Below are 17418 nucleotides of genomic sequence, written 5' to 3'. Positions count from 1 at the left end.
TCTGAAATAAAGGACTGATGAGGGCAGTCTTGGGTAATTACCACCCTCACACATTTTTCCTTACCCTAGCCCTCCAGCTCCTCCCTGCTAGCTATCCAAGGGTTGGGATTATTATTTTTTTAAAAGAAAAGGAACAAAATACCCCAATGTGAATTATCTATAGCTTGTAAGAATGAAGAACCCCCTATGCCAAGACAGGGCATATATTTTGTGCATGAGCTTGAGCGCTTGGGAAGAAAAAGAGGCCTTAGCCCTACTGTGGAGCTAGGTTCAGTGATCCAAATATTCTGGTAATGCTAAAAATCTTACAAGAGGGGCCAGAAACAGATGATCTTCTATGGGCAGGTCAAGCATGTTGTGAATAACTTGTATTTGGTGAACCAGGGGAGAGAGCACCAGAATAAACTGCCAATTGATTTAATAGTCTGTACACCGGGAGATATGTTTTCCAGTTTTCAGACACTGATTTTATTGGGGAAATGAGGGGAAGATACCCCTATTCATCCTTCCTTGCGGGCACTGCCTCTTGTGGAAGTACAGTCTCCCACGAGGGATTCTAGCTTCAGGCCTGTTCCTCTCACCAATGTCCCCTGTTACCTGTATATACATGTTTATTTCCATTTTAATTCCTTACCACATGGCTAGAATTGGTTATTAATTTACACATTTTTAATATGAGAAAAGTAAGTATTTTACAAGCAATGCTGAGAAGCCAATATCAGAAAATAAACTTTATGGTGGGAGTGTGAACTAGTGCAGCCACTCTGCAAAACTGTGTGGAGGATCCTCAAAGAGTTAAAAATAGATCTGCCCTACGACCCAGCAATTGCACTGCTGGGGATTTACCCCAAAGATACATATGCAATGAAACTCCAGGACACCTGCACCCCGATGTTTCTAGCATCAATGTCCACAATAGCCAAAGTGTGGAAGGAGCCTCGGTGTCCATTGAAAGATGAATGGATAAAGAAGATGTGGTTTATGTATACAATGGAATATTACTCAGCCATTAGAAACGACAAATACCCACCATTTGCTTCGACGTGGATGGAACTGGAGGGTATTATGCTGAATGAAATAAGTCAGTCGGAGAAGGACAAACATTATATGGTCTCATTCATTTGGGGAATACAAAAAAATAATGAAAGGGAATAAACGGGAAAGGAGAAAAAGATGAGTGGGAAATATCAGAAAGGGAGACAGAATATAAGAGACTCCTAACTCTGGGAAACAAACTAGGGGTGGTAGAATGCGAGGTGGGCTGGGTGTGGGGGTGACTGGGTGACATGCACTGACGGGGGCACTTGATGGGATGAACACTGGGTGTTATTCTATATGTTGGCAAATTGAACACCAATAAAAAATAAATTTTTAATAAAAATAAAAAGAAAATAAACTTTATAGACAGCCTGAGGCAGGACAAGGTCACTTGAGGACGATGACAGTGCGGAGTTCACTGTCGCTCTCCTCACCCAGGTCTTCAGCAGCTGAATGTGCAGCCTGAGGCTTCTCTGCTGGGGCATCACCTTTCTCTCTGCAGATAAGAAGAAGAATGCCTTTAACTCTGTAAAGGAACAATTAAACTTTTCATAATTAACTCATTTTAGAAAAGAAGTATAAATTGTCCCCAATCAGGTACCCTGGTTCCTTGTTGAAAATCTCATCCTCATCAGAAGAATCCCTGTCGTGTAGCTTCTGTGCCATGTTTTTCTTCCGTGTGGCATTGAGAGGTCTGTACATGTCCCGAAGCCAAAGTGGCCGCCTTCTCCAGAAAAAGCCCTCCTAGAAAACAGAAAGGACATTGTTAATTCTGCATTTCCCCTGCTCTCTCCAGCCATGGGACTTTATCTTCCTCAGATTTACCTGACTCACACGTTGGATTGAACATCTCTTATGCAGCAGAGAATGAAAGAAGAGCCTTGGAGGAAACACATATGCAGACAATTAGTGATTCACGCCATTTCCCATGCCTCTCACAATGTGTATCTCTGGTCCTATTAGGACATCTCAGTCCATAATCACAGGAAGCAAAATCACTACAGACCCGGGATCCTGAAAATAATCCCATGCATGCTAGACTTCCAGAATTTTCCCATGTCTGTCCATAATGGCCCCACAATTTCTCTGGGGAGGCCTTTGTATGTGGCTTGGCATTGAGTATAAGCAAGATTTTCATCCTGCTCACCTGGGCCCTTGGCCGAGTGCCCTCGTGCAGTGAACAAACTGTGCAAGTATAACACAGAAGCACCTTACTCTCTCCAGAAGCAGTTTACTTTGGTCCCCTTTGGGCTTTGTCTCATAGGCATCATTTGCTGGGGAGGAAGAGAGAGGGGTGTTTCTATTTTCCTAGCTGCTTTATCCTACAGTTCATTCACACCAAATAATTGCACGAGTCCAACCAACAAAGTTACCTAACTCACTGACTTTCTCACTGCAGGCTGTGGCTAATGAGTGGGTGAAAAGATCACAGCCAGCACTAAAACAGAAATTATTATTTTTGAATACAAACAATATAGAAAAATCAGAGTGTATAGTAAGTTTGTCTTAGAAACTGCTCATGTTGGCACGCCCAGGTGGCTCAGCAGTTGAGTAATTAATGCCTTTGGCTCAGGGCGTGTGTGGTCCTGGTCTGGGGATCAACTCCACATTAGGCTCCATGAGAGGAGCCTGCTTATCCCTCTATCTCTCTGCTTCTCTCTCTGCGTCTCTCATGAATAAATTAAAAATATTTTTAAAAACCTGCTTATGTCTTGGCAGTATGTATGTACTGAGTTGTGACATAAAATGTAGCTCGCAGCCCAAGAACAGTATAATCAGAGGAGAAGTGCCCCTCTGGAAAGGAACCATCTTCTGACACTCAGTAGCAGTATGCCCATGGGGCAATTTACCTTCCCTTTCTTCTCCATTTCCTTATTATAAAGGGAAGAGACAAACTATTACCTAAGGCCTCTCCCAGTTAACAGTCTGTGGAGTCTGGACAAAGGGAATGGAGAGTGGTGGATCAAAAACTAGGAGGAGGAGGGAAGTTTTCCTGCCACTTTACAGGGAGGAGTCCTATTTTTCTGCCTTCCATCAGCCTTGAAGACTAGCCCTCTTAGCCCAAGACTCTGTAGCCAGGCCTGATGGTCACTACCAGCAGGAACAGGTGCATCCAACCCCTCTCCACCCTTTTTCTTTAAAGGAGTAGTGACAGTAGATGCTCTGCGTTACTTCCATTCTAACTCAGATTTGTCTGGGAAGCTAATTTGGCTGGATCCAGGCAAAGCATTAGACCAAATCAATATTCTTTCTGCCTTTGGTAGTTTCCTGGGTGTAAAACAAGGGGAGTGAAATAGGAGTTCTAAAATCTAGTTCTGAAATTCTGCTTTAATATTTGCCAGTTTACCTTGAGCCTCCTTCTTCGTCTTCCACTGGTGCTGCTCTATGAGAATAAATCTGTTTTGGAAGAAAACATATCACAGGTACCCATCTCAATGACCATGCCTCCAAATCTGTAGTCATTCCGTTTTAAGTCTTATTCAACCTTTTTTGAGGGCAGGAATTCTATTTGTTTAGTAGTCCTTTGACTCTTCCATAGTCCCAACTTGGGATCTTGTGTGCAGCTGGCAATACATTTTATTAACTGTCTTAGATGACATCTAACAGGTAATTCCTAATAAAACTTCTTAGAAGTAAGAAAAGAAAAGTATCTACCAGAAATGTAAATAGCAACATTGTTTTAAAGTCAAGGACAAGAGTAGAATGCCTATTATTCCTGTTACTATTCATCACGTTGAAGAGGTCCTAATCAATGAAATAGGAAAAAACTTCTTTTAAAGATTCCAGGCATCTCAATGCAATAGGAAAAATTAAGTATTGGAAAGGAAGCAACAAAACATATTTGCATATGAAATTATGGACAACCTAAAAGGCCCAAGAGAGTCAACTTAAATTTTACTGTAGTGGGATGCCTGGGTATCTCAGCAGTTGAGCGCCTGCCTCTGGCTCAGGTCATGATCCCAGGGTCCTGGGATCAAATCCCACATCAGGGTCCCTGAATGGGCCCTGCTTCTTCCTCTGCCTGTGTCTCTGCTTCTCTCTCTGTGTCTCTCATGAATAAATAAAATCTTTAAAAAATAGAAAAATACATTTTACTGTAAGTGCTATGAGAATTCAGTAAGGTGGCTAAATAAAAAATCAAGAGCTCAACATGCAAAATGCAATAGCTTTCTTCCGTTCCACAAATAACTAATTAACAAATGGAAGAATGGTTCGATTTATAATATCAATAAAAGGAAGGACACCTCGGTGGCTCAATGGTTTAGCACCTGCCTTCAGCCCAGGGTGTGTTCCTGGATCCCGGGATCGACTCCAACATCGGGCTCCCTGCATGGAGCCTGCTTCTCCCTCTGCCTGTGTCTCTGCCCCTCTGTGTGTGTGTCTCATGAATAAATAAATAAAATCTTAAAAAGATTTAAAAATATCAATAAAAGACATAAAGTACCTAGGAATAAACTTACAGCAAAGAATGGGGAAGACCTTTGAGATGAAAACATTAAAACTCTTCTGAAGGACTTTAAGAAATGAATACATGATGATACCATGTTCCTAGAATATTGCAAAGATGTCAATTATTCCTCAAACTCAAAGCAATCCTATTCAAATCCCAAGATAGTTTTTCTTTTTTTTAAAATAAAAACTGGCCAGCTGACATTTGGTAAAGGGATATGCAAGTCTAGCTATGAAATGTATGAAAAAGGAGATCAAAGAGCATGAGCTTAACTCTAACAGACATCAAAATAGGTTATTATAAAGCATTTGGAATTAAGTATATAGTGTGATATGGGAAAGGAAACTGGACTGATAAGAGTCCAGATAAGAAAAGTATTTTAGAGACGCCTGGGTGACTGAGTGGTAGAGCATCTGCCTTTGACTCACAGGGTGAAGCCGGGTCTGGGGATCAAGTCCCACACTGGGCTCCCTGAGACGAGCCTGCTTTTCTCTCTGCCTGTGTCTCTGTCTCTGTGCGTGTGTGTCTCATGAATAAATAAAATCTTACAAAAAAAAAAGAATAGTATTTTAGATCTGTTAAGAAAGAATGAACCATTCAATAAAAGATTTTAAAGTAACTGGATCTTTCTGTAGGGGGAAAATGTTAGATCCCCTACCTCAACCATGCCTAAAAACAAAACAGATTCTATACAGGTTGAAAAATATAAATTATAACAACTATAAGTATAGAAGAAGACAGTATAAAGGCAACAAAGGCCTCGCTAACAAGACCCACATCCCATAGGCCACAAGGAAAGAACTTGCATATACGGTGACAGACTCAAAACATCTCCCATTTCTTGTAGTCTCACCCCTTTCACCCTTGGATTGTTGGTCATCTTCTGGTGACTGATAAAACTCTTTTCATATTAAATATATTAATCCTTTCAGTGGCTTTCACTGAATTTCAGTGTTTCAAATGCTGGCCAGTGTTTTCATCTTTAAGGAGACAGAACAGTGGAATAAGAGCACAGGATTTGCAGTTAAGTAAAACTGGGTTCTGCTTTGGGTTTTGCCACTGGAGCCTTAAGCTGATCCCCTTTTATGTATGAAAGAGGGATGGTAATATTGTCCTCCCAGGGTTGTGGGCATGAAATTGGATATGGAATATTCTTCTTCCTATGCTTGGCATAAACCAGTGTGAAGTCATTATGGAATTGAAGAAAAGGTAAACAGGCAACCTCCAGGAACAGGTGACTATAAACATGACATGCTTTGGAGTAGCCTGATGCAGGATTTTAGCTACAGTATTTTAACCAAAACTATTCACATAATTCAGTGTGTGGAAAAAGCTGCTGAGTAAATCTAATTAATCAACAAGAGGATATTTTTTTATCTTTAAGCCATGTCCTTTTTTCCTGGATGCCTGATATAGCTCCATGAGGGTGGATACTATCTCTCATCATTTCAACCAAGGAAAGAAATCAGTGGTAGTCTGAAAGTGACTGGTGAGTACATCTAACCAATAGAATTTTGAGTTGAAGAAATGTTACTCTCATGTTAACTTGGCCTTCTTAAACCTAATGTCCCAAAACAGTCTAATGGCTTGTTGCCGTATCCATAAATCTCCTGGCAATGGAAAGTTCCTTTAAAAATCCCCAGAATAGGGCAGCCCCAGTGGCGTAGCGGTTTAGCACTGCCTGTAGCCCAGGGTGTGATCCTGGGAACCCAGGATCAAGTCCCACATCAGGCTCCTTGCATGGAGCCTGCTTCTCCCTCTGCCTGTGCCTCTGTGTCTCTCATGAATAAATAAAATCTTAAAAAAAAGAATTGCTTCTCTTTAAAAAAATAAAATAAAATAAAAATCCCCAGAATATACTTTGCAATAAAAGAACGAGGTACATGTCAGTCTGTCAGACAAAAGAGGAATACCAAGTAGTAGTAAGTGTGAAAGTGGCTTTGATTTTAAGTTTGTAAATTCTGAATCTATTATAAAGACAAAAGATTTTCTGGAAATCTGAATTAATGGTTGTTCTTACCTCAATGAGACAGAAAACTATAATCAAAATCATTACTACTACAGTCACAGATATTGCCAAGATGAGTTTGTTGTTATAGCCATAACCTGGAACTTCTTTTGTGAGCTAAAAAAAACCAAAAAAACAAAAACAAAAAACAACAATTTTTTCGAAATCAAAGAAACAGGATGAAAGCTAACTATTCTTAAGCTACTCTAAAACTTCATTCTTTCAGAGAAGTGGCTTATAGGTTCTTAAGAAATATACCAAATCTGGGATCCCTGGGTGGCGCAGTGGTTTGGCGCCTGCCTTTGGCCCAGGGCGTGATCCTGGAGACCCGGGATCGAATCCCACATCGGGCTCCAGGTGCATGGAGCCTGCTTCTCCCTCTGCCTGTGTCTCTGCCTCTCTCTCTGTGTGTGACTATCGTAAATAAATAAAAATTTAAAAAAAGAAATCTTAAAAAAAGAAATATACCAAATCTAATGTGTTATATAATTTTATCATTAGCCCTTTCTTCGATAATATATTTATCTTGTATGTTAAGTCCTCTTCTCATCTACCTGGGAATAGTGGCACCATTCTCTAAAGGAGCAAAGTGGCAGATCACTGTCTCAGCCAACATTAATGGCTAAGACAAGACCCAGACTGGGAGGCCCTGGTCCTTGTGCGTGGGTGCTTTAATTGCATGTCCTAAACTGACTAAAAGTTCAGACCCCATGGTTCAGGAGTTATCCTCACCTCACTTGACTCCTGCCCTTTCTGTTCACTCTGGGCTTCTGTGCTCTCATTGATATAGTTCTCTGTCTTCCATTGGTCTGTATCCCACTCTGCCTTGGACACCTTTACTTCCTGCTGCTCGCTGAGAAGCTTCATCAGGAGGCCTGTTCTGGAGATAAGCTTGGCACAGGCCAGTTGCACATTGGTCTCAGAGCAGTCCATTTTCAAAGTCCGGATAACATGAGAAATGAGCCTTCTCACGTCATTATTCGGGATGAGGGACCGTAGCTGCTGGTTTAGCTGAATTTCAAATAGATCACCTGCGGATGAGAGCTTTGCAACACTGAAGCCTGTGGGCTTTGGGGGCAAGTCAGGGACCAAGTTGTGGTATTCCCATTGTGTTTCATTGGTTTGTTTAACAGTCTGAACAAAGTTGTCTCTGGTGGTAGTAGAATATGTAGTGGAAAGATTCCTACGGTTTGTGAATTCAGGGGGAGTTTGTTCTGATACAGTAGTGCTTCCTGGAGAAATAATCTCTTCAGAAACATTCTGTGCAGTAGTGTTTTCTACAGTAGTGTTTTCTTTAGAAGGTTCTGAAAGAGTAAATAATTCCGGAAAAGGATTTTCCTGAGTCCGTTTTTCTGAAGATGAAATAGCCTCCCGTGAAGGGGAATCTATGAGGCTCCTGACTGCAGGCAATGGAGGCCTCTGTGCAGGCATCAGTATATTCGAGAGTGAGTTTTTCTTTCTGAACTTTTTACTTTGTTTGGTCTTGGGTGTTCTTTGGACTATACGTGAGCGAATTTTATGGAAAATATACTTTTTCCCAGAATGTGAGACTGGTCTGGAAGCCTCCATTTCCCTGACTCTAGCATTCGCATCTTCTAAAACAACAATGGGGTAGGTTAAGTCTTTTGATTTGTTTCTCACCTTAGGTATGGATTTTGGAGCAGTGGAGGCAGAAGGCCTGCCCATTATGTATTGCTTCGGGAAAGAAGAGGCTGCTGCCTCGTGCTCCTTTATGAATGAAGGCTCTGTGTGGACGGAGTTTCCCACTAATTTCCTGGGCCTCTGGGCCATGCGAAGCTCCTCCAGCTCCCTTGGGGATGGTCTACTGAGCCTTCTTTCTTTGGCCATGTTCTTCACAAATGACTGGGCACTCTGTTTCTCTTGGGTGCTCTGAACATCCACTTCCTTGTAGTGCCTTTTCTGTAGGTCCTTGGGGCCCTTGAGAACCCTGTTTTTTCTAAACCGCCTCTTCCGTACATTCTTAGCCTTGGGAAGGCTCTTTTCCTGTCCTTGGGCAGTTTCCAATTTCTTTGGAAAGATTTGGCGTTTAAATTTGGGACCTAAAAGCCCGGGAGGTATAAGCATGGCAGTTTTTTCTTTCTTTTTTACCTCATCAATTTTTTCTTGAATTTCTGCATCTAACAAATTTTCCAGGAAAGAGAGTTTCCTCAGTTTATTTTTGTAAGTTGAATTGTTGGGTTCAGGTTCAAGAGAAGGGCTCTTTGTGTTGTTTGCCAAGTAACCCACAGGCTTGTCTCCATCTTGAACATTTGAAAACAGAGTTTTAATGAATGGTAGTAATGTTGATTCTACATCTTCTACATTTCCCTCTGAGAAATAAGGTAATATGTAATTCAGCGCACTAATAACATCACTTTCATCATTAAAGTCTAGCTGCTCATTCATAAAAGCTGACAGACCGATGCCATTTTTGTCTGAGGATGCCTTCTCTGGCTCAATTGTCAACTCAGTACTGGTACTCTTCTTCCGGGCTTTTAATACCTTCATGAATGATCCTTCTACATTCATTATAGATACTTTTTCATCTGTCAGAAAAAGAAGAAACTAGTTTTGATAATGAAAGGCTGATAGCACAGCTTTTTGTCAGTCTGCAGTCATACATCCCAGTCATAAAAATTAAGAACCACCAAATATCTGAGTACCATTATCAAGGACACAAACTCAAACTTGAACCTATATTGGCAACAACAAAAGGAGAAAAGGGTAGTTTTTTAAATGGCTCTTTCTTCAGAACCTTCCACAACGTGAATAACTACATTTAGGATTATTCCATAATCCTTGGTCTCCAAGGGCCAATTATCTAGTACTTAAGAAAAGCCAAGTCTGGAAGACACTGAGCTAAACTGTCTGCAAATCTACTGTGACTCCTGGTATTCATATACCCTGTCCTGTACTGCTTCAGATGCAGTGGGAGCAGGGGGTTTCCTCCTTCTGTCTCTTCAGTGTGCTTGTTTTCTTGCTACTATCACAGATGCCCATGAAAACACCCACTGCTAGTAGGGCCTCATCTGGACATGCCCTCTCCATCTACCCATCAATTACTATGCTTGGCCCCTGCTCCCATATATTGCAGCTCACACAAAACATAAGCTCCAGACAGAAAAAAAGCACTAAGTCCACCCTGGCTCTTTGCTTAAATTGGGCAGGGAACGAGTGTAGGCTAAGAGATTTTCCAGGTATGAGAGATATGCCAATGTGGAATGTTTGATAAATCAATGGAATAATACTTGAGGTTTTAAAATGCAGAAGGGATAAAGAAATTTTTTGTCAGAATGTGAAGAAATATACTTCACTTTCATTTCTAATATTTCTAGCTTTATTTATTAGGGTACCGTCCAGAGCTTCCCACTACATGAAAGTCAGCAATGCCTTGTGTACATGCACAGTATTATCCAACCGAGTTTCATTTCCAGAAGAATTAGAAGTATTTTCAGCGGTGTTGATGAGAGTCAGAGGAAGAGGTAATAAAGGTCACAAGAAAGGAAGAGCAACGGGCTTGTAGAGAGGCCTAAACGGGACACTTGAGTGCTAGGCAACAGTACTTAACTCTGTTTTTTTTTTTCCTCACCTGTGATCTCATTTTTCCTCACCTGTGAAAGGAGGTTAAACATGCCTATTCTGCCCACCTCTAAGAGATAAGGGAGTAATTAGTAAAAAATTGTTTTGAAAAATAAGCAACATTGTATTTACAGAGGTAGCAAAGTGTTATTTATAATGTACCCTAGGTCATTGATAGGGAACCGTATTCAAGCTATCTGGGTGCAGAAGCACATTTTGGAAGTCATGAAGTTAGTGCCAATAAAACATAGTATACAGAAAAATACTTAAAAGTGTCTGAGTGTTTTTGGGTAGAAAAGCTGAGGATTCAGAACAAGTTCCGAGTTGGACAGTCCAAGAATAGAAGAGTGCTCTCTATCCATAAGAAGGCAGCAGCTTCTGGTTAGGGAACAGAACCTCTCATGCTCTGAATAAACTTTATCTATAAATCAGCATCACTTTTACTCTTAATAACTTGTAAAAACAAACAGAATAAACAAAAATATATCTCCACCTGTCATATAAGACAATGGGGACCTGAGATCTGATACATATGAAATCAGTTTACAAATTATGATGCATATGTTTTCATTTGGGAGTAATTAATTTAATAATGTAACTGAGAATCTGACTTATAACAAAGCAATAGTTCTTATAAATTTAGGGATTTGAAGGGTGCCTGAGTGGCTCAGTGGGTTAAGCATACAACTCTTGGTTTCAGCTCAGGTCATGATTTCAAGGTCATGGGATAGAGCCCTGCATTGGGCTACACAGTCAGTGGGGAATCTGTTTGACATTCTCTCCCTCTGCCCCTCCTTCGACTCACATCTCTCTTCTCAAATCTTTGGGAAAAAAAAGAAATTTAGGGGTGTTAATTCTGAGTGAATAAAAATAATGCAGTGACATCATTAGTTAAAAATTTATCATTGTTGATTAAAAATAAAAATTAAAACATAAATAAAATTTAAAAATTTAAAATATATCATGAGGTGATTCCTGGTTGGCTCAGCGGTTTAGCACCTGCCTTCAGGCTAGGGCGTGATCCTGGAGTCCTGGGATCAAGTCCCACATCAGGCTCCCTGTATGGAACCTGCTTCTCCCTCTGCCTCTCTCTCTCTCTCTCTCTCTCTCTCTCATAAATAAAATCTTTAAATATAAATTATATATATATATATATATATATATATATATATATATATATATCATGAGGCAATTCAAACTCACCACAACGTGTGGCATTTGTCAAACATTCACCGTCACAATGCAGCTTGACTGTCTTGCAAACAACCTCAATATTATTTTTGAATTGGCAGAGACAACAGGACATACGGCTAGGTAATATCCTATAAATGGAAACACAGAGAATTATATTAGTGGTAAAGGGGTTACTTGAGTAGAAGATTCAGGCCAAGGTCTTCACAGGGCTATGCAAAAAGGAATTCTTGAGGCATATGATGGTTGGGTAGGGTTGGGTAGGGACCAGTTGGCCAATTGTTGCTCATGAATATTGTAAATAAAGAGAAGGACAGAGGTGCTCAACCAATAGGTAAGGATGGTAGGGGTTATGATATGCCTAGAATCAGACAGAGATAAAAACTGGGTGACATTGATCAGTAGTTTAGTTCAGAAGTATCTCCTTCTGACCCAAAAGTCTCACTTTGGGTTAAGAGCATACAGGAAGAGGGTAGACTTCTGAGAAGAGTCTGAGTAAGTCTAAAATATGGCCCATATCAAGGATAGAAAGCAATCAATCAAAACTAACCCATAATCTACACAGGTGTTACAACTAGCAGACAAGGATGTTTAAAAAGTTACTATAACTGGGCTGCCTGGGTGCCACTGTTGGTTAAGCATCTGACTCTTGGTTTCAACTCAGGTTATGATCTCAGGCTCACAAGATCAAGCCCCTCACTGGGCTCCTAGATCACTGTAAGTCTGCTTGAGATTCTCTCTCCCTCTGCCCCACCCACGTGTGCTCTCTTCTTTCTCTCTCTTAAATAAATTACAAAATCTTTATAAAAAAAGTTATAACAATATTTCATATGTTAAAGAAAACCAGACTGATGAGGCACCAGGGTGGCTCAATCAGTTAAATGTCTGCCTTCGGCTCAGGTCACGATCCCAGGGTCCCAAGATCGAGCTCCACATCAGTTTCCCTCCTCAGCAGAGAGCCTACTTCTCCCTCTCCTCTGCTCCCCCTGCTTGTGCTCTCTCTCTCTCTAATAAATAAAATCTAAAAACAAACAAACAAAACAATCCCAGACTAAGAAACCCATGTCTCTACTTAGTGAGTTATACAACAACTTCAAGTGGCCTAACATATGCATATGTAGAGTCTACAAGGGAGAAGAAATATAATTTGAAAAATAATAGCCCCCAAATTGTCCAAACAGGTAACCCTAATAAACCCACAAATCCAAGAAGATCAATGAACTCTAAGCACAAGAAATATGGACAAAACTATGCCAAAGCACATCATAATCGAACTTCTCAAGCCATCAGTAAAGAGAAAATGTTAAAAATAAGCCAAAGGAAAAACCTCCACACAACATATAGGGAAATAGAGATAACAATGATAACATATTTCTTGTTGGAATTAATGTAACTCAGTAAAGCAACATCTTTAAAGCAGTGAAGAGGAGAGGGGACCAACAACTATCAAACTAGAATACTATATCCAGATCTTTCAAAAATAAAAGCAAAACAAAAGACTGAGACATACAAAAGCTGAAAGAACTCATCATTAGTAGATTTACACTGTAGAAAAGCTAAAGAAAGTATTTTCAAGCAGAAGGAAAATGATAGCAGATAGAAATGTGGATCCACACAAAAGAAAGAAGAACATTAGAACTGGTAACTCCAAAGGTAAATACATAAGGTTTTTCTTACTATTTAAATATCCAAATACAATATGATTTCACTTATATGTAGAATCTTAAACAAATGAAAAATGACAACAAAAAGAAGAGAGAAACAGATTCATGAATATGGAGAACAAACTGGTGGCTGTTAAAGTAGAGGGCGGGGGTATGGTCAAAATGAGTGAATATGGTCAAAATGAGTGAAAAGACATAAGAAGTACAAACTTCTAGTTATAAAGTAAGTCTCCAGATGAAAAGTACAATGTAGGGAATATAGTTAATAATACCATAATACACTTATTGTGGTATTAATTGTTCAATCACTATGTTGTACATCTGAAACTAATTTAATATTACATCAACTATACTTCCTAAAGGAGTTAACTTATTGTTTAAACAAAAAAATAATATAGTGTGCTGTTTAGAAGTAAAAGGAAAATGTATGAAGACATTAGCACAAAGGCCAGTAAGGGAGAAATGAAGTACACTATATATTGTAAGGTTCTTATACCAATCATGAAATCATATATTATTTGAAGATAGACTGTGAAAAGTTAAAGATGAACACTACAAACCATTAAACTACTACTAAACTAACAAAACCTGAGTTGTAATTAACTAGCTAACAAATAAAATTTAATTATTTAATTTAAAAGTGTACTCAGTCATCCAAAAGTAGGAAGAAAAAGAAAAAAAGAGCAAAACAAAGAACAGATGGGACACATAGAGAGTTGAGTAGCTTTAAATGTAGTCATGTTAATAATTACATTAGGTGCAATGGTATAATCACCCTAATTAAAATATAAAAAAGCAAAAGCCAACTATATGCTGTCTATAAGAATCATCTTCAATAGAAAGATACAAGTAGGTTAAAAGTATAGAAAAAATTGTGCTATGCTAACAGTAATCAAAAGAAACCTTGGGTGGCTACATTACTGTAAGATAAAGTCCATTTCAAAGTAAAAAAAATATTACCAAGGATAAAGGAGGTTATTCCATCATTATAGGAATATCAACTAATAAAAAAGACATAACCTAAAAATTTATGCATCTGATAACAGAACTTCAAAATATATGAAGGAGAATGGCAAAGAGAGACAAATAAATACACAATTATAGTGGGAGATTTCAATATCGCTTTCTAAATAATTGACAGAAAAATATATAGAAAATCAGTAAAGATATAGCAGACTTGAATAACACTATCTACATACTTGACCTAACTGACATTATAGAATGCTCCACCCAAAATCAGAGTACTCATTTTTTTCAAGTAGATACATAATAGTTACCAAAATAGATCATAGGCTCATCTAATACCAGAATTCATGGGTATAAAACAAGCCTCAATAAATTTAAAAGGATTTCAGTCACTCAACATATGTTCTGTGACTACAATGGAATTAAATTAGAAATTAACAGATTTGAAAAATCTCCAAATTATTTAGAAACTAAACAACATACTTCTAAGTAACCCTGCCAGTCAAAGAAATCAAAAGGGAAATTAAGAACTATTTCGTACTAAAACTGAAACCATGCCAACATATGGGATGTTGCTAATGCGGTGTTCAGCTTCCCCAGTATCCACTTTTAAGAAACTAAAAAAAGAAAAGAAAATTAATCATTGAATAAGGAGAAGAAATAGCATAATAGAGATCAAGGCACAAATAAAGAAAACGGAAAACAAAAATAGAGAGGCCAGTGAAATGAAAAGACAGTTTTTATTTATTTATTTTTAAAGACTGTATTTATTTATTCATGAGAGACACAGAGAAAGGGGCAGAGACATGGGAAGAGGGAGAGGCAGGCTCCCTGTGGGGAGCTTGATGAGGGACTCGATTCTAGGACCCCAGGATCATGACCTGAGCCAAAGGCAGATGCTCAACCACTGAGCCACACAGGTGCCGCAAAAGACGGTTTTTGGAGAAGATAAGTAAAACTGATAAACCTCTAGGCAGACTGATTAAGACAAGACAAGACAAGACAAGACAAGACAAGACAAGACAAGACAAGACAAGAGAAGACATAAATTATCAGTATCAGAAATGAGAGGGGTCAGGGATCCCTGGGTGGCTCAGTGGTTTAGTGCCTGCCATCGGCCCAAAGCCTGATCCTGGAGTCCCGGGATCAAGTCCCACATCAGGCTCCCAGCATGGAGACTGCTTCTGCCTCTGCCTGTGTCTCTGCCTCTGTCTCCCCCCTCTCTCTCTCTGTTTGTGTCTCTCATGAATAAATAAAATCTTTAAAAAAAGAAAGAAACAGGGGGTGACATGTCCCTTGTTTCTTTTCTTTTTTTTTTTAAAGAATTTATTTTTATTTATTCATGAGAGACACAGAGAGAGACAGAGGCAGAGGCAGAGGGAGAAGCAGGCTCCCTGCAGGGAGCCTCATGTGGGATTCAATCCCAGAATCCCGGGGTCATGAGCTGAGCCAAAGGGAGATGCTCAACCACTGAGCCACCCAGGCATCCCTACAGATATTAAAAGGATAAGAAGGGAATATTATAAAATAATTTGTCAATCAATTCAAGGTGAAATGAACAGATCATAAAAGATGTAAACTACTCAAAAATAAATATGTAACTTAAATATCACTATTAAAGAAATAGAGTGTGTAATATACAACTTTCTCACAAAGAAAGCTTCAAATCCACAGGGCTTCATGAGTGATTCTACCAAACGTTTAAGGAAGAAATAATGCCAATTCTACACAAACTCTATCAGAAAGTTGAAGAGAAAAGAATATTTCCCAACTCATTTTTTTTTTATGTCAGTCACAGAGAGAGAGAGAGAGAGAGAGGCAGAGACACAGTCAGGGGGAGAAGCAGGCTCCATGCACCAGGAGCCTGACGTGGGATTCGATCCCGGGTCTCCAGGATCGCGCCCCGGGCCAAAGACAGGCGCCAAACCACTGTGCCACCCAGGGATCCCCCAACTCATTTTTAAGGCCAGCTTTTCCCTTATCATAAGTAGGCAAAGACAGTTCAAGAAAAGAAAACAATAGACCAATATCTCTCATGAACACAGATGCAAAATTCTAAACAATGTTTCACCATATCAAACAATATATGAAGTTTCTGTATAGTAAAGGAAACAACAACAAAAAAATAAAGACTACCTATCAAATAGGAGAAGATATTTGCAAGTGACATATTCAATATACGTTTAGTATCCAAAATATATAAAGAATGTCTACAGATCAACACCAAAACCCCCCAAATAATCCACTTAAAAACTGATTGGAAGACAGACATTTCTCCAAAGAAGATGCACAGGGGTGCCTGAGTGGCTCAGTTGGTTAAATGTCTGCCTTCAGCTTAGGTCATGATCTCAGGGTCCTGGGATCGAGCCCTGGGTAAGGCTAGGTACTCAGAGGGGAATCTGCTTGGGATTCTCTCTCTCTCCCTCTTCCTCTGCCCCTCCTCCTGCTCATGTTCTTTCTCTCTCTCTCAAATAAATAAATAAAATCTTAAAAAAAAAGAAAACATGCATATGGCCAACAGACACATGAAAAAATGCTCAGTATCATCAGGGAAATGCAAATAAAAACCATAATGAGATATCACTTCACACCTGTCAGAATGGCTTAAATAAAAAACACAAGAAACAACAAATTTTAGTGAGGATATGGAGACATAAGAAGTTATGCACTGCTGGCGGGAATGCAAACTGGTACAGCCACTGAGGAAAATGGTATGGAGGTTCCTCAAAAAATTAAAAATAAAACTACCCTATGATCCAGTAATTGCACTTCTGGGTATTTAACCAAAAAATACAAAAACACTAATTCAAAGGGATACATGCACCTCTATGTAGCATTACTTACAATAGCCAAGTTATGGAAAACAACCTACCAGTCTATTGATAGATGGATGGATAAAAAATATGTGGTATATATAAACAATGGGATATTATTCAGCCATAAGAAAGAATGAAATCCTGCCACCTGCAACAACATTAGAGTATAATGCTAAGCAAAGAAAGTCAGCCAGTGAAAGACAAATACCAGGTGATTTCACTTATATGTGGAATTTAAGAAACAAACAAAAAAAATGAGCAAAGGAGAGAGAGAGAGAGTCAAGAAACAGACATTTATTATAGGGAACAAACTATAGTTGTCCCCAGAGGGGACAAGGGGTGGAGTGATGGGTGAAATAGGTGAGTTCATCAAAATTTAAAAATTAAAAATTAAAAATTCTGGTCTTCAGAGATAGAACAGAATGAAGACAAGCCACAGCCTGGGAGAAATTTGCTAAACACCTGAGAGAAAAGACTTTTTCCAGAATATGTAATATACTCTTAAAACTCAATAGTATGTATCCAACTGAACGATGGATTTGGAGGCACCAGGGTGGCTCAGTTGGCTGCATGTCTGACTCTTGATTTTGGCTCAGGTTATGGTCTCAGGGTTGTGGGATTGAGCCCCAAATCAGGCTCCAAGCTTGGTGAGGAATCCGAGATTCCCTCTCTCCCTCTCTGACTGCCTTTACCCCCCACCCCCCA

The 17418-nt window shown here is 39.3% G+C and overlaps 1 protein-coding gene across 1 annotated transcript in view; it reads right to left on the bottom strand.

The window, feature by feature from the left end:
* Window positions 1-1425: 1425 nt before the first annotated feature.
* The window catches only part of LOC129500569 (leucine-rich repeat-containing protein 37A3-like), a 42753-nt gene continuing 26760 nt past the window's right edge, over window positions 1426-17418 (bottom strand). Inside the window, exons 8-12 of the mRNA XM_055311183.1 lie at window positions 11280-11398; window positions 7230-9043; window positions 6510-6614; window positions 3386-3435; window positions 1426-1534 (exon numbers count right to left, since the gene is read on the bottom strand). Of these exons, the coding sequence (XP_055167158.1) occupies window positions 1426-1534; window positions 3386-3435; window positions 6510-6614; window positions 7230-9043; window positions 11280-11398 (2197 nt within the window). The remainder of the gene's footprint in view (window positions 1535-3385; window positions 3436-6509; window positions 6615-7229; window positions 9044-11279; window positions 11399-17418) is intronic.

This window comes from Nyctereutes procyonoides, unplaced genomic scaffold, assembly GCF_905146905.1.
Source record: "Nyctereutes procyonoides isolate TBG_1078 unplaced genomic scaffold, NYPRO_anot_genome, whole genome shotgun sequence".
Lineage (NCBI taxonomy): Eukaryota > Metazoa > Chordata > Mammalia > Carnivora > Canidae > Nyctereutes > Nyctereutes procyonoides.
This window is presented reverse-complemented; position numbering and strand designations above follow the sequence as displayed.